Raw genomic sequence first — 24,088 nt, 5'->3', positions numbered from 1 at the left:
TCTCTTGTTAACGGAACTTATTTTCACTACTACAAACAATGCACAATGAATATACCTCCTTGGGGGAGGCTCTTTAGAGCGGCTTTTCTCAGCTAATAGCATTAAGCCCTGATGCCCTAAGGTTTCACTGTGTGGAATGAATTAACTTCTCCCTTGGACCTCTAGAATGATACTAGATATGCGTTATCCTTAGAATTAAGAAAATAGCAACTCTGATAATTTTGTTTAGAACTTAATTCACTTACAGAAGCCTCCATTGAGAAAGGCTACCCTACAGCATATATGTAGAAGTGGCATTGCTGGGTTTAAGGACAGGCTTTTGAGGTGGAAACTATTAGTCTTTTCCTACTTCCATTGTAATGGAATTGCAGATGGCTCATAACTGCCCAACCAGATTGCATTTTCCAGTTTCTCTCTCGCTTAGATGTGCCCATGTGACTAAATTGTCACTAAAAGAAGGTGAATGGAAATGATGTATGTTGCTTCCCTGCTGGTGCCTCAACACCAGGTCACGCTTCTTCATATTCTGTTTTTCCTTCGTTCTACCTGGGTGACTGGTGGTGGCAATGAGTAGGACAACTGTGGGAGCTATATGTTGACCCTGAGAGAGCCACCAACACCCTGGGTCTCTGACTGCTTGCAAGGAGCAGGACTATAGTACTAATCTGATATACTTACCTAAAGTTTTACTTATGAGAGAAATAAACTTGACTTCAATCCACTAAATTTTGGGCATTTGCTAGGGGTCTAACAGTAAAGCCCTCTAGCCCATTTCCAATCTACAAAGTATGGCAAAATTGCTCTTTAATGTGGTTCTATTGATTGATACTCACTCTGCCAGCAACATGTGAAATATTCTGTTTCCTGGACAACAGTTGGTTTTGTCAGGTGTTTATGTCTTCCCATAAGATAGGCCTAAAATAGTATCTCATTGATATTTTAACTTCAGTTTCCCTGATTATTTTCCTAATTGGGTATCTTTTCATGTTTGAATAGCTGCTCAGATCTCTTTACTGTGTGTAAACTGTTACTACCATTTTCCTTTCTTTTTAAAAGATTTTATTTATTTTATTTTATTTATTTATTTGGCAGAGAGAGAGAGAGAGTGCAAAGGTGAGCAGGGGGAGGGGCAGAGGAAGAGGGACAAGCAGGGAGCCCGAAGCGGGGCTCCATTCCAGGATCTTGGGATCATGACTTGAGCTGAAGGCAGACGCTTAACCGACTGAGCCACCCAGGTACCTCATATTTGTCTATTTTTGTACTGGGTTATTTGCCATTTCTTATTGAATTGTAGAAATTATTTGTATATTTTGTTATCAAAAAATGTTGTCAGTTACAACTTGTGGTTTCACTTTTCACTTTATGGCTCTTGTACAGAAGTTTAAATTTTAATGTAGTAAAAATATGTCAACGTTTCCATGATTTGCTTTTGCAACTTGTTTTAGAAGTTCTTCTCTATTCCAAAATTCACCAAGATATTTTACATTTTCTTCTAAACATTTTAAAGTTTTGCCTTTCACAGGTAGGCCTTTGATCTACCTTACATTGATCTTTCTATGTGGGCTAACGTAATTCCCCGAGTTTTAAAAAAAATACAGATAACCAGTTGTCCAGCACTGTTTATCCAAACTTCTCTTCTCTATTGATCTGTAATGTTTTCTCCATCACAGTTCATGTTTACATATATGCATGAATCTGTTTCTAGCCTCTTTGTTCTGTTGGATCAGCCTATTAATCCATCCTTATGCAGGAACACCGTGTTAATTAATTCAGCTTTATGATACTTTAGCGTCTTCACACTAGCCCGTTGTATAAAGATGGACAAGTCACTTTACCTTCTTTTTTTTTTTTTATCTTTGAAATGGAAAATCTATACCTACATATAGTGTTGCTATGGATATTAAAGGAAACAAGAATTTCATGTAAAGCACCACATACGTGTAGGTAGGCACTCAACAGACTAGTGATGTTATGATCGTGTTGATGAAACACAAAGAGAAATACTGTGATGAAACTCTTTGGGAACCTCAGTTTGATTTACGAAAAGGAGTCTAAGGCTTTTGCTACTCTAGAGACTGTGATCCTCACCTTTTGGTATCTAGAAACCAGGTAGCCCAAGAATATGTGAAGGGCAATGGAATAAAAGTGACAAAGGTGGTATCAGCGCAGAATGCAGTATCGAACCCTGAGCAAACAATCGTTAAAATATGAAGATAAGATTTGGGGCTGGCTGATGGCTGATGACCTTCACAGTGTTTCCTGGTGTAGACACGGCCGCACACCGTCGGTCCGCCCTGCCTACAAACACCGAGCTGCCCGCCCACTCACGGCCACTGTCAAGCCTCCGGGCCACCCACTGGGGCACACGGCCTCGGAGAAGATTCCAGACAGGCTCGCAGAAGCTCTGAGAAGGATGGTGCAGAGCCAGGAGCGCGCTGGAAAGGAGGAGCAGCCTACACCTCCTCCGGGGCTTCTGCGGCGCTTCTGGGAAATATAGTCCTTTGCAGTGTGTCGAGCCTCGGGCTTCGGGAAGGGGGACTACAATTCCCTTCAGTCTTGGGGAGTCTTTGTGCAGCACGCCTGCGCAGTCCGGCGGCCAATGCCGCTATAAAGGCTTGTTTTGCTCCGGGGCTGATGCTCGGGAGCGTGGTCGAGTGGCCGGTGCGGTCGTCCTGGAGCCGGGCACGGGTAGGTATCTGCTCCCGCTCACCCCCTCCGTCTCCCTGGCTTGTCACGGGGGTCACCCCTGCGTGTTCCCTCCGGGGGTGGCGGGCTGGGATCGGGGGTAAGAGCGGTCCCGGGGACACGGAGACCTGTAAGCGCAGTCTGGCCTCCTTCTGGTCTGCTGCCGGCCCCTCCGCGGGATGCAGCCCCCCCACCCCAGCGCTCGCGGCGAGGTCCTGGCGTTTGGAGGCAGGTGGGGTGGGATGAGTGGTCGGAGCGCTGGCTACATTCCGGGCTGCGGCCACCAGGGGGTGCTGCGCCCGCGCCCCGTGGGTGTGGGTCGCTGTGGCCTCCTCGCGCCCGAGCCGGCCGTGGGAACGCCCCAGGGTCAGGGCATCCCAGGCCGAGCTGGTCGCGGAGAAGCCCCCACGCTCATGCTCGCCGGGAGGGAGGCCTGGGGCACCGTGCTCAGGCCGCACGCCGGCGACTCTGAGCTGCCAGCGACCTTAGAAGTCCTCCTCTGTGTTTTTTTTTTTTTTTTTTTGCAAATGGATAAATGGAGGTTCGTGACCTAAGTGCGCACAGCAAACCCCGGGCAGAGCCCCCGGAATGGGATCCAAATCTCCTGGCTGTCATCAGTCGCTTTCCACTCCCACCACACAAGGCTGCATGTTGCTTTGCGTTCATTGCACGGGTGTGTGTGGGGGGTCATCTGGCTCCATGGGGAGGCGGGAGGCAGCGGGGCACAGGGATGGTTGGCCAAGTTTCAGAAGGCTTTGAAGGGCGAGATGGAGGGGTTTTAATGGGGTCCGTGGCCTGAGTGAAAGGAGCGGAAGGTTGGAGGCACAACAAGTGGAGTACTGGAGGGTGGTAAATAGCTTCAGGTCTTCTTGTGCAGCTTCAGGGCCTGAATGAGATTCCTAAGGTCGGATACCTAAGGAATGTTGTAATGAAGGCAATTTGGACACACCAGTCTGGCTGGTTACAGTTCCTGTCGTCCTGTGGAACCCCCCCCCCCCGCCCCCCCATGCAGTTTCCTCTGCATCATTGTGCGGGGTGAATGTCTACACGTTTACCACTGGAAGAGAGACTTGGTTAAAAAAAAAAAAAAAAAAAGGCAGCTGACCGGATGGCCTCCACTCTATTGATTCTGAGTCTGGTCACTTCTTTGGGGTTCTCCCACTTTAGTTATTCTGCTAGTGCCATTGTATAGCTGTGACTCCAACATTAAAATAAAAAAAAAAAATCCTTTTTTCCTTTCTTGAAAGCTGAAGCAAATTACCATTGAAAAACAACTTTTTAACAACTGTGAGGGAGAAGAGAGGAAAATAGAGAAATACAGGTAGAATAAAAAATAGTTGAGCCTACTGATCCTTTCTTGGTTGCTTTCTTCAGATTTGAGCCTGTTTCTTTCTACAGCCTATAGGGATTCCTAGCTCTTGGGTGGCCTCCATGTGGGGTCCCCTGGCTTATAACCCTGATACACAGAAGATGGAATCCTCCTTATGTTCAAGGCCAAGAGATAGTAACTTTGTACCTCCTGAAGGCCTGCCCTCTCTCACCGTTATGCCTCTTCTCCCAGGACACTAAGGAAACCAGTGTTAGAGTTAATAGGACGCTGCTCCCCACCCCCTTTGTACATACAGAACTCGAATAAAGTGATTGAAAACACATTTTGGGTATCAGGAGCTCTTAGACAATTGAGATGTGCTTTATGTTCCTCTTGACATGGCATTTGGTATTGTGAATTAGTTTGGCTGTGTCCCTTTCAAACTCACTTCTCTCCTGCCTTTTTTCAAAGGAGGTCTAATCTTGTCAGCCTCCACATAATCAGCTACATTAGGGAACCTTTTGATAGGAAGGCTGAACTTCTGTGGTCCTTAAAACAAGAGGGATTACTCTGATCCGCAGCTGCATCCGACATCAGGGACCCTGGCAGATGCCAGGTCTGTTTATAGTTTAGGCTTAATGAGGTCTCAGTGACGTGATTGCTGTGCTCTCGATGGTGAGCTGGTGTTCTTTATGTTGCAGTTTGTCCTTGGACAAGGTGACTCTTTTTTTTTTTTTTTTTTTAAAGATAAGTAACCTAGCAGTATCAACTCAGGGTACATGAACCAGACTTCTGAGAGGCCAGAAGTCAAGCTTTCTGTGTGCTAGAAGTGTGTCTGTATGGGGGAGAGTTACTCCTTTTTTGTTTAGTAAGTATTTTCCTTTTCTCTGATATCTTGAAAAATGAATCGTAGCTGTCAGAATTTTATCCGCAGAGTAGTACTTTTAAGACGTGGTGATAGGTAGGAATTTATGGCATCCGAAAGGCAGCACAGACAGCTACACTTCTTAAATTGTTCGTGAGGCTGGTACGAAAGGTGTTTTCTCAGCTTGTGTCTGGGAAACTTTGAACAGTCTCTGAGTCGGAAAAACGTTTTCAAGAGGCATGTATGTGCTTTATTTTCTCGGAAGGAACCAGAGTCATTACAGGTATTGATTAAAGTTAGGCAGGCAAGCAGGGGTTTAGAACAGTTTCAGGGAGATACTACGTTAAGATTTTGTAGGACAGGATGGGGAATCTGTTTTTGTTATTGTTTCTTAATAACAGGTTTGTTGAGTTATAATTTATATACTATGAAATACACCCCTTTAAAATATACAGCTCAGTGTTTCAGTAGTACATTCACAGAGTTGTGCAACCATCACCACGGTCTAATTTTAGACCACTTTCAGTACCCCAAGGGGAATTTGTTTGTAAAGTTAAGGTGCAATATTGTTTTGTATTTTATCCGTGTAAATTCATGGAGCTTTAAAATAACATCAACAAATCTGTTACCCGATTATAAAAATGCTGAGTTATCGTTGGTAGAATAATTGCTTTGCAAGTTTTCATTTAGTAACATTTAGCAGAAGGAATGATATCCATTTTAAAATTGTGGAGTTTGGAATGCTTGGAACAGGCTTAAAGCCTTTTTTTTTTTTTAGAGACTTATCTAAGTTCTCTCTATACATTGGGTTTGAGCTTAGTTCGAAGGGGTCAGTATCTCTTTACTAATGTGTTTATTTTTTTCTAATTTTTTCCCCCTTTAGAGGTGGGAAGTAGTCATTCTTGATTCTCCTACACTGAAGTTTCTTTCTTTAAAAAATGAAATGGCACTTGAAAAAATTCTGAAAAATTATTTTTTGTAGATACCATAAGAAAACTTTTGTCCTTTTTCCCCTATTTTTTTAAGTTTATTTATTTATTTAATCTCTACACTCAGTATGGGGCTGGAATTTGCATGCTCTTCTGACTGAGCCAGCCAGACATCCCTCTTTTTTCCTATTTTAAAGTATTTTTGCATAGGAACATGCAAAACATAGGAAATATCTTTCTCTGATGAAATTTTTTAAAGTTCTTAAAAGTATTTTGAAAGTTCTGGTATAATTAACATACAGTGTAATTCCTTGATGATTTTTAATTTCAGAAATTCTCAAGTGAAACCAAAAGTCTGTGAGCCCTGGCACCTCCACTCAGAGAAGATGAAGGATATCGACATAGGAAAAGAGTATATCATCCCCAGTCCTGGTTATAGAAATGTGAGGGAGAGAACCAGTACTTCTGGGCAGCATAGAGACCGCGAGGACTCCAAATATAAGAGAACTCGACCGGTCAGTATTTCCTTTCCTGAATCCCTTTTCTTACCTACTTGCTATACTAGACCACACCTTTTTTTTTTCTTCTCATTTAATGCATCATTAAAAAGAAGTTTCATTTTTGTTGTTGACTCTAGGTCACTGGTAAGAATTTATGGTTGCATGTGAAGGAGGAGAGGTTGGCTTCGGCCTCCCACCTATTTCTTCCTCTGAGTTCTCTCTCTGGCTTATACTGCCCTTTGGTGCCTTCTAAAAAGGCTTTGCTTAAGAGAAGTCAGCTTATGGGGATGGGGGTGGAGGTGCTGGGGAGGGACCAGAGGGAATATGAACCGTTAAACTTCATGAGTGTACTTAAAATTGTTTTTTTCCTTCTACCTCTGTTTTCTGTGTTTAAAATGTGAATCTTTGGAGGGACTCAGTCAGATTTCAGAGTATTAGAACAGTTCTAGATTGTTGTAGTAGAATTCTTAAGTTTTCTAAGGAAATCCGTGAATGTGAAGGAGCCTTTAGATAAGAATCTAGTTTTCTCCAAGGGAAATAATGAAATACACATTTTAAACTGGAAGAGATATCTTTCTTCTGAAAAAAAATTATACCTTTTCTTCAATTGCAAAAGTAACTAATAAGGAAGATGGGGGTGATTGGATTTGGGAAGGTGAAGTTTGTGTTCATGTATTTGTTATGTGAAAACTTGAGAATCATGTGACTTTGCAGCTGACACTGGAGTTTCATTAGCCTGACATTATCTGTCCCTCTTTGATATATGAAAGCTGTTGTTTATTAATCAACATTTTCTCACTAATAGGTGTTTTCTGTCCACAGTGTATATTATACAGTGCCTTCCTATTCAAGCTTAACTTTGGAGAAACATAGTCAACGTAATCACTGTCAAATCCTTAAGATGCCAGTTTTGTAACTGATTTGTGTCATTTATCAGGGCCTTATATTAAACATCTTTGAATATCTTCTGAGTGCTAGGCACTGTTAGTATAGCTCTTAACTCTGGAAAAAGTCACAAAGGTAGCATTAGAAATGGGTTTCGAAGAATGATTGGGTGGAGATGCTTTCAAGCTACTATGTCATCTGTGCTTAGTGGTTTATGAATAAAATAGTACTAGTAGTAGAGCCAAACTCATGGGATCACTGAGGATTAAATTAGATAATACATACATAATGCTTAGAATGATGCCTGCCACATAGCCTGTGCTCAGTAAATGTTAGATCTTAGAATAGTTTTCTAGAGCTTAGGGTGTGAAGGAGAAAATTCTGCATGCCATACTAAGGAATGTTTTACTATGGCCATTTGGGAGCTCTTGGAAGTTATTGGGGAGGGTTTTTTTCCCCCTTTTTATTTTGAGATAACTGTAGATCCACATGCATTTGCAAAAAATAATACAAATAGATTCCATACATACTTGTTTTTTTAAAAAAGATTTTATTTATTTATTTGAGAGAGAGAGAGCATGAGCAGGGAGGAGGGCTAGAGCGAGAGGGAGAAGCAGACTCCTCGCTGAGCAGGGAACCCAAATTGGGACTCAATCCCAGGGCCCTGGGATCATGACCTGAGCCGAAGGCAGATGTTTAACCAGCTGAGCCACCCAGGTGCCCCAATATTCCATATACATTTTTTCCAGCTTCCCCCAATGGTAACTTCTTGCATCACTGTAGTACAGTATCTCAACATTGATACAATCCATCTACCTTATTAAGACTTAACTGGTTTTATAGTTTTGTGGGCACTGGTTTGTGTGTGTGTATTCTATGCAGTTTTTTCACATGTGTAGATTTGTGTGACCACCACTGTAGTCAGAACACACGACAGTAGCATCACAGAGATCTCTCATGCTACCCTCACCTTCCTCAGAGCCACAGCCACCTACTTGCCCCTCTCTCCTAGCCTTAGGCAACCTCTAATCTGTTCTCCACCTCAGTAATTTTGTCATTTAAGAATGCTATATAAATAGAATCACATAGTATATAACTTTTGAGATTGGCTTTTTTCACTGTGCATAATTCCCTTGAGATCCATCTACTTTGTTGTACATATCCGTGCTTTTTGTGAGTAGCATTCTATGCTATAGATAGTTCTTTCCTTTTAACTGGGAGTACTATTCCATGTTATAGAGGAACCATAGTCTGTTTAACCATTCATTTGTTGAAGGACATTTTGGGTTATTTCTAGTGTGTAGTTGTTACAAATAAAGCTGCCTCGAACATTTGTGTATAGGATTTTGTGTGAATAAGCTTTCATTTGTCTGGATAAATGCCCAGGAATGCAGTTGCTGGGTCATATGGTAAGTGCATGTTTAGTTGTATAAGGAACTTCAATACTCTTTTCCATAGTGGCTATACACTTGTACATTCCCACCAACAATATATGAATGATCCAGTTTCTTGTCATTCTTGCCAGTATTTGGTGTTATTATTATTATATTTTATTTATTTATTTATTTATTTATTTATTTATTTATTTATTTTTATTATTATTATATTTTAGGCATTCTGATGGGTATGTCTGATATCTCATTGTAGTGTTTCATTGTAGTTTTCATTTGTGTTACCTGATGGTTAATGATACTAAGCTGAGAAGGGATTTTTAAGACTTGATTTTTATCTTAGGAAGATTAGTTTTGAGACAGTGTGGAAAAAAACCATATGGGAGGGAGAGACAAAAATATAAGGAGTGGTCAGGAGGCTCCTATGCCAAATTACATGAGAGAGGCCAGGGGTCTGTGTCCAAGCATAATAGTGAGGATGGATGAGAGACTTAGGGACATCTCTGGAAGGAGAAGGAAGTACTGGGGGTGGGGCATGGGATTGGTGATAAGAATTTAAAACTGTGAATCCCCAAACTAACGTATGGGAAAAGAAGATTCAGGAGGTGAGAATGAGTTTGCTTTGAACAAGTTGAATTTGAGTGTGTCCAGATAAAGTGATCAGTAGATAGAACACAGGCAAGGAGTAGGGGGAAAAATTTGAAGTCATTAATGCATCATGTAGATGAAACCTTGAGAGTGAGCAAGCTTGCTCAAGGATGTCTTCTAGACCAGAGAGAAGTGGAACCTGGGAAGCTATGTGTGGTCTGGTGAAATTTCTGGGGCCAGGGTCTCTGTCTAGTTGGTTAGAGTAAAATTGACATTAGAATGTGGTAGTGACAGCCCAGCTTTTCCTCTGCAGGTGGAGAAGAGCTGGAAATAGAGACACTGTTGTGCCTTTTGTCCCCTGAATTATTAAGTCAGCTCCCAGACAGCAAGTTTCCTTCATGTGATTAAGTCTTATCTTGAAGAAACAGGAAGGCTAATACCACTTTGATAAAATTTCGGAAGTCCACATGAATTTCGTTTTCGTTATCCTTTCATGTTTCCCAGACTTTTAAATTTGAGTTCTGTTTTCATGATTTTTATCTTATCCTTGTACCCTCTGAACTTTTTTTTTTTAAGTATTTCTTTTAATCTACCAGGTTTCTATTTTTTGTTCATCCTTGACCTAAGCAATAAAATCATAGGTTTATGCAGGCTGGTTTTTATATACATTAAAATGAATATATAACTATCAGGTGTTTTTAAAAGTTCACATTCCCCCTAGGATCTTATTACCTATTGAAACCCCAAATTTCTTAGACACGTTTATCTTGAACTTACATCATATGTTAGCAGTTTGCTGAGAGAACTAGCAAGATGATAAAAAGTTTCTGGCTCAGAGATGGTATAAAAATGGATAATTTAAGTAGTTGGGAAGCAGGATGGCTATATAAACATATATTTTTTAAAAATGTAAGGAGCTAATTGGTTAGAGATTACAATTTCATGTCACTTGATTGCTAACTATCATTTCTGTATTAGCTGTTAAGGAGGAAATCTGGGATAGGGCCTCTCCGATGCCAGGTATCCATCAGAAATAAAAAACAGCACCTCCGAGTAACAAAAGATAAGGATACATCTGTGGCTCTTAGTTGGCAAACAAGGTTTTATTTACCACCATTAGCCTTTCATGGGTTCAGTTGACATGGAAACATGAAACTGTGTCAAACCATAAATCAGAAGCAAAGCACCAAGGAACAAATTGTGATTTTGAACTGGCCAGTGATTTTTTTTCTCAAGCTGTAAACAAAGTCATAGTACACAGTTTGCCCATTTCTTAATATTGTAGCGGAAACTTTTGGAATACCCTTTGGAAAAAATGCTCTCATCAGTCACATCTTCAAATATTTGTATCCCATCAGCATAGAGATAATTCAGGTAAAAATCATTCATCTTTACACTTACCTTTGTTTAGGACTATTGAGTTAATGCTTGTGGCCACACATGATTTAATGTTTAGCAGACATCCTTGAATCCTGAAGTGCATGGGGCAGTGTCTTCTGCTGCTGTAAATTTTTTGAGTCTAAGTCCTAACCTTGGCTGGCATTAGGCCGGCATTATTTGAACCCACATGAAGATTTATGTCTAGACTGCTCCTAAACACTGACTGTGTCTGAAGCATGATTCTCCTGGCATGGCTCCTTTTCTTACAGTTGCTTTCAGTATGCACATGTAGATCACGCCACTCCACAAGCCCTGGTTGGTTTGTTTTAAGATGAGATGTTTATTCATTTTTTTATTCAGCAGTCTCCAAGCTGCACACACAGCTCTGAACAAAGTGGTCTGGTACAGATGAAAATAAACTGGTGTGGGTCCTGCCTGCCCTGCTGTAGAACTTGAAACTCATAGGCACATACACAGATTATTGTAATTTAGGTGCTGTGGAAATTAATAAGAAGGAAAGAGTGCTTCGGTTTTTGAGGTCAGGGAATACTTCAGGAGGAGGTGGCATTCACCGGTACTTGAGGTATAGGTAATGTGGTGGAGAAGTAAAGAACTGGCAGAAGAAATTGCTGCAGATACAGAGGACTAGGCCCTGTTGACTTTATGCATGAAGTGTAGAGTCACAGATGTAGAGGGATGGGTCAGTGAGTTTCAGATGATGTGTGTTCTTGAATCATAGGCCAAAGAGTTTGGATTTTAGTTGCTTAAAATTCGAATTTGAGCAAGACAAAGCTATTTGGCACTTCTATAAGCTTTTTTTATTGAAGGTAGTCATTTTTGCTTGCTGCTCTCAAGCCAAAGCCAAGGGTGACTTGTTCTTCACAAAACCTGTCTAATCTAGGAAAAGAGGAAGAACGGAAAATAAGCAGAAGTTAACTCAAGTTCATATGCCATTATGACTGCTCACTCTTTTTTTCCCTTCTCTCAAGTGGAAATTTGTGGTGGAATTTTCTTTCTATCAAGTTAGAATGTTTTGCCTGTAGAAAAGGTAACAAAGCAAGTATTCATGAAGTCCAGTGATCTTCACTTGTGTTTCTCTTAGTTCCGTGTGAGACTGGCCCTCTAACCTTGGTTGGAGTTTTCATAATTAGTGATTTGAAGTATTTTGGTGAGCTGAAGTTGTATCCTAGGGGTCAAGGATGTGAGTCTAATCTCTTACTGAGAAATATGATTCTAAGACATATTATTAAGAAAGAATTATAGCCTCACTGTAGAAACTGTGCAAAGTTGTAGAAGGTGATAGCAGAAAACATAGATTACCCTTAACCCCTCTACCTAGAACAACTACTGTTATGAGAGATTTGACTCTGAAAGCTTTTCTGTATGGACTAAGGGTATGTGAATTTGTCTATGTCCTTGTATTTTCAGAGTCAAGAATATTACCTGTGAGTCCACTTGCTGTTAGGAAGGAGAGCAGGATAAAGGAGATTAGTATTTGCAGTCTCTGCATTATTTTTCTCTTGATTGGTACTTAGTGACTCAGCAGATTTTTTGGACAGTGATACGATGAGTAAGAACACCTGCTTTTTTTTTTTTTTTTTCCCTCTTTTCCCTGTAGGCATTTATAAAGCTGTATAAAGCTCAGTACAAGTGTGATACGGTTATCTGGCTTGGTGCCACATGTTGGTTTCCAATAGCAGCCCAGAGTCCTCTGGTGGAGGTGACAACAGCACTGTTACTGGTTCAGAGCCTGAGTGGCTTTCTTGCATGGTGAAATGAATCTACAGTGCCATGGGTCTCCTGAGGTTGGCCTGCTGCCATGATCATGAGCTCTTTTATGCTGTCTGCAGTAGGGCTGCTGCTTCTTTCCTAGGAAATGCTGTTTAAGGGAAATAAATATAGCCTGTTGGCTTGAGTTAAGGAAGCTTTCTGTCAAAGTGGAAGAAAAGTATTGGAACAGCTTCCTGTATTTTAAGCAGCTTTAAATACCGACGTCTTTATTGTGTTAAGATATATAATTTGGACATTACAAATGATTAATGAAAACTTTTTCAGTGAAATCTTGGTTCTGCTTTTAGGTCGCCTTCTGCTGATGCTCTCTTTAATGTCTCAACATTATTTCCCTTTCTCTTAATCAAAAATAAAAAGGTCAATACCGGGAACAGGAAACAAGGCCTCTAGAAGTCTTTGCATTGGTCAAACCTCTCAATATCAAAATTACAGATTAATGTGAAGTTAATTTGGTGCACCAACATTCACTAATTAGCAGAATTAAGCTTGTCTATCCCTTCTTTATCCTCTTTTTTAGGGAGTTAGCCTATTTAGGTAATTAGATCTTATATATGTTATAGTTATTTAAGATTATTTTGTGAATTAGCTGTTCAGGGAATCAACTTAATTCTGTTATTAGATATCAGGTGAAAACTTCTGCTTACCAAAGCAGATACAGTGTTGAGCAGAAAAGTAGCCAAGCTGCCCAAATCTTTATTTTTGTGTTTGTTTCTCATCATGGTTGGCGGTTACAGCCTTGCTCTGCAGTACTGGGGTCACGTGACGGAACTGCTAATGTCTCACACTAAGGATCTGATGTGGATGTATGTGTGGTACTAAGCACTAAGGGAAGTTTTATGTACAGATTTTACTTTGGATTCTGTTTTTTTTTTTTTTCTTTGAAAGCTAAAGCCTGACAGTCTTGATGAGATTTTGTCAAATGCAAAAGAGCAAAATTCTATCTAAATCTAAATCTAAATCCGAGTCTAGGTTGCATGTTAAAATCACTGAAAAATATTAAAACAATACAGCGCCCTATCCCAAACCAATTAAACCAATCTCTGGAGTAGGTCTTGTGTTGTTTTATTTATTTATTATTATTTTTTTATTTTTTAAAGATAAAAAAATTTTTTTTAATGTATTTATTCATGAGAGACACACACACAGAGAGAGAGAGACACACACACACACACACAGGCAAAGGGAGAAGCAGGCTCCATGCAGGGAGCCGGATGCAGGACTCAATCCTGGATCTCCAGGATCAGGCCCTGGGCTGAAGGGAGCATTAAACCGCTGAGCCACCCAGGCTTCCCTCATGTTTTAAAGCTGCCCTGGTGATCCTAATATGTAGCCATTGCAGAGAACCTCTGTTGTAGATCTCATGGAATAAAGTTTCTTCTATCCCCTCAACCAATGGGGTTCCAAGTGTTTCCTATGAGTCCTTTTTTCTCTTCTGATGGATTTTTCAGTTTAATCCTTTAAGACTTTATCATTGTAATAGCAACATTAATCTCACACCCCAGTGTAATAGGAACTTTGAATAAGTTCCTTGGAATTTAGCTTATGAAACAACTGAAAGCCCTCAAATTCCTGCTGATTATTGGATAATGCTAGGTTATGAACTGTAGAAAAATACCTGTTTACCATGGTGTTGGTGTTAAGTTCTATCCATTGGTCTTATGGATTAATCCATGAACGTTGCCTTCTAGAATTTTGCTGTCCCTTTGGACTGAAGTGGCCGCTATCTGGAAATTCTTTTTTTTTTTTTTAAGATTTTATTTATTTATTCATGAGAGAGAGAAAAAGAGAGAGAGAGAGAGGCAGAGACACAGGCAGAGGGAGAAGCAGGCCCCATGCAGGGAGCCCAACGTAGGACTCGATCCCAGGACCCCAGAATCAGGCCCTGGGCTGAAGGCGGCGCTAAACCGCTGAGCCACCCGGGCTGCCCCTATCTGGAAATTCTTAAAGGAAGAGCTTGAGATAGTCAAGATCATGTCCCTAACCCACTGGATTAAGGATGGGATGGGAACTGGGAGAGGAAATGTCCTTTGGGGGATCCCTGGGTGGCTCAGCGGTTTAGCGCCTGCCTTTGGCCCAGGGCGCGATCCTGGAGTCCCAGGATTGAGTCCCACATCGGGCTCCTGGCATGGAGCATGCTTCTCCCTCTGCCTGTGTCTCTGCCTCTCTCTCTATGTTGATCATAAATGAATAAATAAATCTTAAAAAAAAAAAAAAGGAAATGTCCTTTGTAGTTTTCTTTTTTTTTTTTTTTTCCTTTGTAGTTTTCTTTACCTTGTTAGAGGTAGAGAGGATGTGAACACTTGAAGTTAGCTAGTCTTGGGAGGGTATCAACTTTTTAAATTTCTTTGCTAATTTAAAAGAAAATGTTAATTTCTTTTTAATTTAATTTTCAGTATTTTGAGTCTCTTGAGATCTATGTGTGCTCATACAAGAGTACCCTTAATAAGTCTGTCTCTCTAGATGTTTGTCATAAAGGTGGCTACAGGGCCAAGACATCTATAGGAAAGCTTTTACCTGGGGGACACCTGAATGGCTCAGTGGTTGAGTGTCTGCTTCGGTTCAGGTCGTGATCCTGGGGTCCTAGGATTGAGTCCCACATTGGGCTTCCCTGTGGGGAGTCTGCTTCTCCCTCTGCCTATGTCTCTGCCTCTCTGTGTGTGTCTCTCATGAATAAATAAATAAAATCTTAAAAAAAAAAAGAAAGAACTTTTACTTGGGCCAGAAGCTGCCCATTCTGTGGTTGTGTTAAGATCTTGTGAATTAAGGAGAGGAGAGGGAGAATGTGCTGTAAGATCTGAAGCCAGTCTACTCTGTGCCCCAAATACCTCTTTCTTTCTTTCTTTTTTTTTTTTTTTTTGTGGAGTGTGCCAGACAGGAGTGTTGCAGCCTTTAATCCTCTCAGAAGCTGAGAGGCGCCTCTGCACTGCCAGTTGATTCCTGCCATCCCTGCATTCAGGGACAACTTGGATGAATCCTCAGCCCCCTGGCTTAGGAAGGCTGTCCTGCTGTTGTCCTGCTGTCAGGAAGGGATTGTTCAGTCTGGGGAATGATTTCTGGCCCCTGGTAACTTGTCCCAGCGGCCTCCATGCAGGGAAAAGCCCATGGTTGCCCTGTCAGCAGGCATTCCGCTGTGGCAGCCTATTAAAATGGGATGGGACAAACCAGTTAAACGGTGGTCATGCTGTGCGATAGGTGCGCCGATTATCCCAGCCATGGGGATGGTGTTAGAGTGCAAAGAGGTGGGGAAGTCTCTTATGCAAGTATCTCCGTTTGCTAATGGATCAAATTTCCCTTGTTTACTTCACCAGATGGACATGAATATGACTGTGTGTTTCCCTGACCTTTATTTGAACCGAGCAGAACCTGGATTTCAGGGACCCCTTTTAGCTCGCATTGTGCCCCTTCACCATCGCCTTAGTAGGACAAAAAATGCTCAGCATCTCCTAGCTACAAAAGCCTCAGGAGGATATAAATGGCAGTAGTATTTCCTTGTTTAATGTTTTCTCAGTTCCTGGATCAAGCAGTATTTTTCCCTTTGGAACGAATCAACTGCTGCAGATGCCTCTCTCTGGCCGAGTCATCTGGCTGTGGAAAGGCTTTTCAGTCTGCAGTGCACATTTAGAGAAATAGGTGCCCTTATCCCATCTCAGGAGAAACTTGAAAAAATTACTTCTAAAAAGGATTTAAAAAATACCTTAAAAATACTGTTAAATTGGGATCCCTGGGTGGCGCAGCGGTTTGGCGCCTGCCTTTGGCCCAGGGCGCGATCCTGGAGACCCGGGATCGAATCCCACATCAGGCTCCCGGTGCATGGAGCCTGCTTCTCCCTCTGCCTATGTCTCTGCCTCTCTCTCTCTCTCTCTGTGACTATCATAAATAAATTAAAAAAAAAAATCAGTCATAAAAAAAAAAAAGAAAGAAAAAAAATACTGTTAAATTCCTGTTAAAATACTTTAACATAAAAAATAAATAGGCCTCATAAAAGACATCCCCCTAGATCATCATATATCAAATACTATATGAGCTGGTTAGCTAATTAGGGCTACCCTACCCTAGCTCTACTGACATTTTGGGGCCAGGTAGTTAGTTCTCTGTTGTGGGAGATTGTTCTGTGCATTGTAGGATGTTCAGCAGCATCCCTGGCCTCTGCCCACTGGATGCATAGTTGTGACAGACAAAAATGTCTCCAAACATAGCCAAATGCCCCTGGGGCAAGCAAAAGCACCCTTACTTGAGAACTAAGGGACTGCATACACTGTGAAATACTGTAGCCATGTGTCACTGAACATTTGAAATATATGAGGTCCAAGTTGAGATGTGCTAGAATATAAAATATACCCTGGGTTTCAAAGACTTGGACAGAAAAGTGTAAAACATCTCATTAATAATTTTAATTACTACACTTTCACATTATGTAATTAATGAACTATTTATTACGTATATTAAAATGTACATAATTTTACATTATTACAATTTTGTTGATTGCATATTTAAAAGAAAACATTTTGTATCAGATTAAATAAAATATTTTATTAAAATTAATTTCACCTTTTAAAAAATGTGGCTACTAGAAAAACTTAAATTAACATTTGTTGCTTGCATTGTATTTGTATTGGACAGCAATGAGCCTGATGTACTTGATCTAATGTACTTTAGCCATTAATTTTGTTTTAGGTATTTAGTTCCTATAGAACCATTGGATTTAAATTATTTTTTTCTTTGGTAAATTTTCCTTCATACATTACTATTATAAAGACAAAGAGCTTGTAGAGTGCTACATATTACCAGTTTACTCTTCTGAGTACCTGCTGGTGGCATATTAAAAATTAGATCATGTTCAGATGATGTATGTTTGTCTTAACACTTCCCTCCTTGTATTGGAGGTATGTAGAATTGTATCTTAAAATTTAGAATTTTTAGTTGGTGACATTGAATTTAGAGGCTGAGAGATAGAAGCTTTTGAACCAATTTAGTAGATTATTCTGCATTTTGACATTTTATAAATACAAGAAAGTAACCTTCTAGAGGGTAGTGATATAGAGGTATGGGGTCTCTTTGTTCATTCTTGCATCCCCAGCACCTAGAGCAATGCCTGGCACACAGGAGGCCTTTCAATAAATGCTTGTTGAATGAATAGGTTAAAAAAAATCATATATTTTTCAATAAAAGTGGGCTGTTCAAATATATGTTACCTTGTCATTTCTTTAGTTTTATTTCCCTTCCCCTTAATGTAAATTTCATTCTGCAGAAGTTTTCCTTTTTATATTTAAAACCATCCATTTTGCCTTTGATAAGTTTCTGGCTTTGGGCGAAAATGGAGACTACCTCCCTCCCATAGCTCAGCTTAAATGAGCTATTTAATTCTTTTTCTTCTATTTATTTCATCTTTTTAATGTAACTTTTTGGAGTTAATCCCAAATGGATTAATGTATGGCATATCCTTTAGCTGTTGGTGTTCCCAGTTTCCAACATGGGGGGCGGGGGCATCCCCTATACACAACATCAAGTAATTCTTGGACACCAGCAGGATGTCTGAGAGTTCAACTCAATTCTGACACTATCCAGAGACAGCATCAGATTCTACAGAATAAGGGTTCAGTCCTACAAAACAGGCCCCCACCTCACAACTTCAGACTCCAGCTGCAAGCCCCAGGTTATTTGTTACCTGTATTTCTGACAGGCTGGCTCCAGATGGGAGGTTCCGACAATCTCCTCCTTAAAGTCCTTATAATTTGCTACAGCAGCTCACAGAATTCAGGGAGACTTTTACATTTATCAGTTTATTAGTAGAGGGTATGATAAAAGATCTGAATGAACAGCCAGATGAAGAGAAACACAGGGCGAGATATGGGGAAAGGGCATGGACCTCCAGGTGTGTCAGTCTCTTCAAATTTCCATGTGCTCACCATCCTTGGCAGCTCTCCAAATCCAGTGGTTTTTGAGTTTTTATGGAGATTTCATTACATAGTCATTATTGACTAAGTTACTGGCCATAGGCTAATTCAACCTGTAGCCCCATGGTGGGGGCAAGACTGAACGTTCCAACCCTTTAATCACATGGTTGGTCCTCTCAGCAGCCAGCCCCCAACTTTGGGTGCCAAAAGTCACTTTGATTAAGACAGTAAAAGGTGCTTTTATCACTTTCAGCACTGAGAAAATTCTAAGAGGTTTTGGAGCCATGATCCAATAGCTGTGGATGAAGATCAAATACATAGGAGAAATATATTTTGGTTATCTAAGTCACCAGATATATACTTCTTATAAATCACAGTATCACAGTGTGAAACCTGGATCTCAGTTTATTCATCTTTAATCTGTTATTTGTCCCACAATATTCACTGAATCATTTTTCTCTATTATATTATTTACACTTTCACATAGTAAGCCCTTATAGTTTGAATATATTAAGTCTTTTCTCTTGCTTCATTTCCGTTTTTAATCCATTCAACCTTAGAATGTTGACAACTCACTTTACAGACTGTTAATATGGTAGGATTAGTTTTCCTTTACCTTTAAACAGATAAACTTTTTTTTTTTTCCTGCCTTGCATGGCCACATAAACTTTTGTGGGAAGTCTAGAGAGAAGTTAGGCCTCCAGTAGAATAGTTAGGAGGATGAGACATCTGTGCAGTTACTGGCAGGGTGATATAAAGATAATTTTATGTTTTTTTTTTTAATTTTATGTTTCAATATAAGTATAATGTATCTATCTTTTAACACCTGTTTATCTTTGGTTTAAAAACAAGAAGTACTCTTTTGCAATTAAGTAAAATTGTTTATGTACATTCTAGTGTTCTAATCATGTACTTGTGACTTTGGAAACTACCATTTGCTTATCATGAGGTTAGTTGAAAGAGTCAGAGTTAGAGTCATAGTTTATTTTAATCTGATACTCATCCTGGGGAAAACAGGAGAGCTGTCTATAAAGGTACATTTAAGGTCATCTTGTAGAGTGGTGGTTTATTGGCTTGTTTTTTTCTTTGAAAGGAATGTGGCATTGTGATATCTATAAGGTACTTGACATAATGCTTGGCATATAGTAAGTGCTGTGTTGGCTTGTTATAAATTAATTTGCCCAAATAATCTGTCATCTTCGAGTAAGCAGTTTGCCTTTACAGATACATGTTAGTCATGAGATCTGGCTACAAACAAGAAAGATTACACTAGCTGCCTCTATTTCTTGCTAAAGCCCCAGGGTAGGTTAGATAGAGGTAGCTTCAGGTCAACAAAATAAACCTGAAAGTACTAAAGCTAATAGTCTGTTGGGGGAAGGTCATCAAGAGGATGCAACTACCAATTGACCCATGAGCTGGACCCTTAAAATTGGAAGCTCCTCACCCCAACCTTTGCCCTTGGAATGTGGCTTCCACTTGCCTTCCCCTCTCCCAGAAGCTGCCCCAGGGACGTAGGCTTGAGATAGTAATGTGTTGTTGAGACCAACCATCTATATGGTATACAGGACTGAACCTGGTTATGGCTTCTATAGAAACTTTTAAGATTCTGGCAGGTGGGTATGGAGACCTACTCATCTTGTGGCCACTCAAGAAAAGTGTCGTATGTAAGTTCCCTGGTTTGTTAAACCTGACACCTCTTTGGTGTCTCCTTGGGGGTGCGGGTTTGGTTTGGGGCTGATACAGTTGGCAAGCCAGCCGGGAGACCAAAGAAATGACAATGGGAAAGAGGCATCCTCCTTGGGATAGAACCCTGGTTGGCTATCAACCTTGATATAGGGAGTGAAGACCCATATCTTAGATGCTTGTGGACCCCCACATGAGTCCTGGGACACCCTGAAAATGCCAGTAGGTTTGATGCATGTTTGAGAAACCACACATAGCACACTCTGGCAAAGGAGGGAAGAGAATGGCTGTCACAGTGAGCTGGCTTCTCCTGCAGTAAACCAGCCCCCATACATTCAGGGCAAGAAGACACCAAAGAAAGAGGCAGACCACTCCAGAATGGTAGGTGGTTTAATAAACAAGGGAACTTACATATGGGACTGTTCTTGAGTGGCTACAAGATGAGTAGGGTTAGAGACCATAGTGTGCCATTTTGCAAAGCTAGGAGGGTACGGGCTGCCATGGATTGAAGTCTAAGCTCTTGTGACAAAGCCTGATTAGGACTCTATGAGTGGGATTTCTAGAAAGTGAAGAGAATAGAATGAAAGGGATGATATTGTGGTGTTTGATAGTGAAACAGACAAAATGCCCAGTGCTGTCTAACCCTTAATACAGAAGAAAGCTCTAAATAGCAATTACTCAAAAAACTCCTAGGAGAAAACTTACAGTCTTTCTGTGCCACCCCCCCCCCCTTGAGGTTGTAAATCTTATCATGTCTTTGAAATGTAAACACCCCAAGAGATAACCAAAATAAATACTGCCCACAGAGACTGAATTTATAAATGCGGAAAAAGGGACTTTTCAAAATACAAACTGCTGTAGAAGCTCCCTTGCCCCAAAAAGCTTTAGCCATGTGAGTGATATCTGATTCATGGCTAGACTTTTGGAATGAAAGCTATCGGATATCTGTGTCTGTCTGCATATTATGTATGTCTCTGGATATATATTACGTATGTGATTTTTTTTAATCTCCCGAGGGCGTTGCCAAAATTATTATGTAAAGGGAGTTCTATTTAATTGGTTTAAGGAAAAATAACTTTTAACATCAATAATGTACTCATGTAAAACTGAAACCATTTTATTTCATTTGCTAAAAGGACAAAGTTTTCTAGGACTATTGGTCTGACGTTCTTGATGAGACTGTGAATGGTTTTTCTTTACTTTTCAAGTAATCTGCCTAGAGAACAAAGATTCTATGTTTTTTTGGAAATAATTTCCTGTGCCTCATGTTATCTTTATCAGGTCTTTGATTATTTTAGAAAACGGAGTCTTCTCTATTAAAAGAGCTAGTTTTTTTTTTTTGTTTTTTTTGTTTTTGTTTGTTTTTTGTTTGTTTGTTTTTTTTTCTTTTTTACAATTCTGTAACTTTCTGTATTAGACTTTGAAGTCTATAACTGTCACTTTGGCAGAACAGATAACTAAGTATTGTTTCACAGTGGCTTGTAATCTAATTGAGTGTTTTAAACCTTTTGGTATTTTTGACAAACTTCCCATAAATAAAATTCTAATGAAGTTTTGTTGATGTTGAATGAACTAACTTTGGGATTTTTCAGAGGATCCCTGCGACATCGCAAAAGATGTGTTCTCTGTCCTTGTGAAAGGAAGACATTGAACTAATTGGGCTTATTTGGTATATTAAATTTCATGGGAAGCATTGTCAAATAAGTGATGCTAAACTTTCTTTTCTTTTTTTTTTTTAATTGTTCCAGAAATTGTACATTTCTAAAAATCTGATATAAATTCAGTCATAATTCTCATTATTTTCAAAAGGGTGTCACAGAAATAACCAAATTTTCATGTCAATCATGTTATAATGAACTCTCATCAGATCCTTAACCATGGCCATTTCTAAGTCTTTTGTCATTTACAGACATTTATTGTTTTATTTTGATGTTTTTGCCAAAGTGTTCCTGCAAAAGTACTTCATCTTGAAAGAGATTCACGGAAAAGACTGACAAGTACAGGTTTCTGATAGCCATGATCAGTTTGCCTTCAAGTGGGAGAGGCAGTCATGGACCTTTCATGTGCTTCCTCAAGGCTACACACATAGCTCCACAATATGTCATGAGATAGTAGTCCAAGACCTGACCCTATTCACCTTCTCCACATCAGTAAAACAGGCCCATTATATTGATGATATAATGTTAACACGTGAAGACTTGCCTCTGCTGCAGGACACTCTGCAGATTTTGCTGGAACATCTGTGAGGGAGAGGATAGGAGTGTACCTATAGAAAATTTAAGGCCCAGGCACTGGCTGTGAAATTTTTGGGAGTCAAGATGGGCATATTCCTAGAAACTGTATTCTTTTTTTATAAAGAGTTTATTTATTTATTCATGAGAGACAGAGAGGAGCAGAGACATAGGCAGAGGGAGGAGAAGCAGGCTCCAATGCAAGGAGCCCAATGTGGGACTCATTCCCGAAATTTCGGGATCATGCCCTGAGCCGAAGGCAGATGCTCAACCACTGAGCCACTCAGGCATCCCGCAGAAACTGCATTGATAAGGTATAAGTCTGTTCATCCTCTAAGAATGTGAAAGAGCTATAAACTTTTGTAGAGGTTTGAGAATTTCAGAGGACTTTTATTCCCCACCTGACACAGTGCCTCCACCCCTTACCCTTTACCACTGCTACCTGGTAAAGAAAGGACATGTGTGGGACTGGGGATCAGAGTAGCTAGCCTCCTTTGAGATGACAAAAACCTAATGAAGTAGATTAAAGCTGTGGGCATCTCCCAAAGAGGACTGCCATTTGAGTTAGATATGTCTGTGACTCTGGAAGATGTGAGTCAGGTGTTGTGGCAAAGACAACAGCAGAGAGTACCCATAGAATTTGGTCCCAGCTGTGTAAAGAAACAGAAACCTGATATAACCCCTTACACCAATAGTTTCTAGCAGTGTATAGAACACTCCTCCAGGTAGAGCATCTCAGACAGGAGCCAATGTGACAGCCAGTGGGCTGAACTCAGAGTGGTTTGGCTGGTGGTCATTCATTGAATCCTACTGTTAACCCTTTACATCAACAGTTGGGCTATTCTAAAGGAATTAGCCCTGTGGTTTGGACAACAGGAAGCTGAGAAGTAGATGATTATAAGTGGGTCTTTGTGTGGTCAGGATGTGCGAGGGTACATTTGGGTTCACCTGCAAGAGCCTGAGACAATCCTCAATCTCTTCCAGCTTATAAGGTACTGACACCCTCTTACAGTTAAGAAACTGATGCCCTAACTCTGGTATGAGCCCTTTAGTAGATATAGCAGACTAGGTGCATAGAAGGAAGAGCCACCATTGTGCTCAGGTGGGATGCTGTATTGCTCAGGATGCCAGATTGCTCTTGAAATACAGTGATTTGGTTAATGTAAGAACAGCATGTTCTCTGTGTTCCAAACAATACCCAAGGCAACTGCCAAAGGAATCTGGGGCAATCCACTGTAGTTCTCAACTTGTGAGAGATTGGCAAATTGATTCTATTGAGCTTCCGTCAGAGTGAGGGTTCTAAATATGCCTTGGTTTGTGTGAACCCTGCATCTGATCTCACCCAAGCTTTCCCCTGTTGCCACACAAACTGGCTGCCACCATTAGGGAATTAGAGAAGGGGATTAGAGAAGTTGAGTACCATGTACAGATACTCAATCAACTAGACAGTGATCAGAGGTCACATGGCAAAGGTCATGGTGTTTCAGCCTGAACAAAAGAATATGACATTGAATGGACATGTTCATGTTCCATCGCCCTTATTGCCTGCACGTACTAGGGTTGGTAGAAAGGAAAAATGGAATCTTAAAGCAGCAGATATAATTACTAATAGATAAAACCACTTCGGCCAAGTGGACTCAAGTACTGCCCCAGGCTTTAATACATTTGTATGGTCAGCCATTAGGCCCTCTAGTCCCATATGCCAGACTGGGGACCCCTGCTCAGGCACCCAACACTGTATAGGTATGGATGACATGGTAAAGAGCCATTGTCCAACTTTCACCATGGATTAACATGCTGTGCTACTGAGAACACCAAGCCCCATCATGCCTGGAGTTTGCAATGAGATGTCTCACCTGGATTGGCAAGTTAGTTCATATCCTTGGATGATGGGGAACTATTCAGTTTCCACTGGGATCCTGTTGTTGAAACCCACTATGCTAGAGTAGAACCTGTG

At 40.6% G+C, this 24,088-nt stretch overlaps 1 protein-coding gene across 5 annotated transcripts in view; it reads left to right on the top strand.

Annotated features, from left to right (window-relative positions):
• The first annotated feature begins 2,395 nt into the window (after positions 1 to 2,395).
• ABCC5 (ATP binding cassette subfamily C member 5) overlaps positions 2,396 to 24,088 on the top strand; it is a 90,575-nt gene continuing 68,882 nt past the window's right edge. For 2 of the 5 annotated variants that reach the window (XM_077879854.1, XM_077879853.1), the window contains exons 1-2: positions 2,397 to 2,688; positions 6,120 to 6,303. In XM_077879854.1, coding sequence (XP_077735980.1) covers positions 6,175 to 6,303 — 129 coding nt within the window. In that variant the 5' untranslated portion in view covers positions 2,397 to 2,688; positions 6,120 to 6,174. Of the gene's footprint in view, positions 2,689 to 4,712; positions 4,863 to 6,119; positions 6,304 to 24,088 lie in introns of those variants that run through there. The other 3 variants (XM_077879855.1, XM_077879851.1, XM_077879852.1) reach the window with 3 other exon arrangements.

This window comes from Canis aureus, chromosome 31 (genome assembly GCF_053574225.1).
Source record: "Canis aureus isolate CA01 chromosome 31, VMU_Caureus_v.1.0, whole genome shotgun sequence".
Taxonomy (NCBI): Eukaryota; Metazoa; Chordata; class Mammalia; order Carnivora; family Canidae; genus Canis; species Canis aureus.
This window is presented reverse-complemented; position numbering and strand designations above follow the sequence as displayed.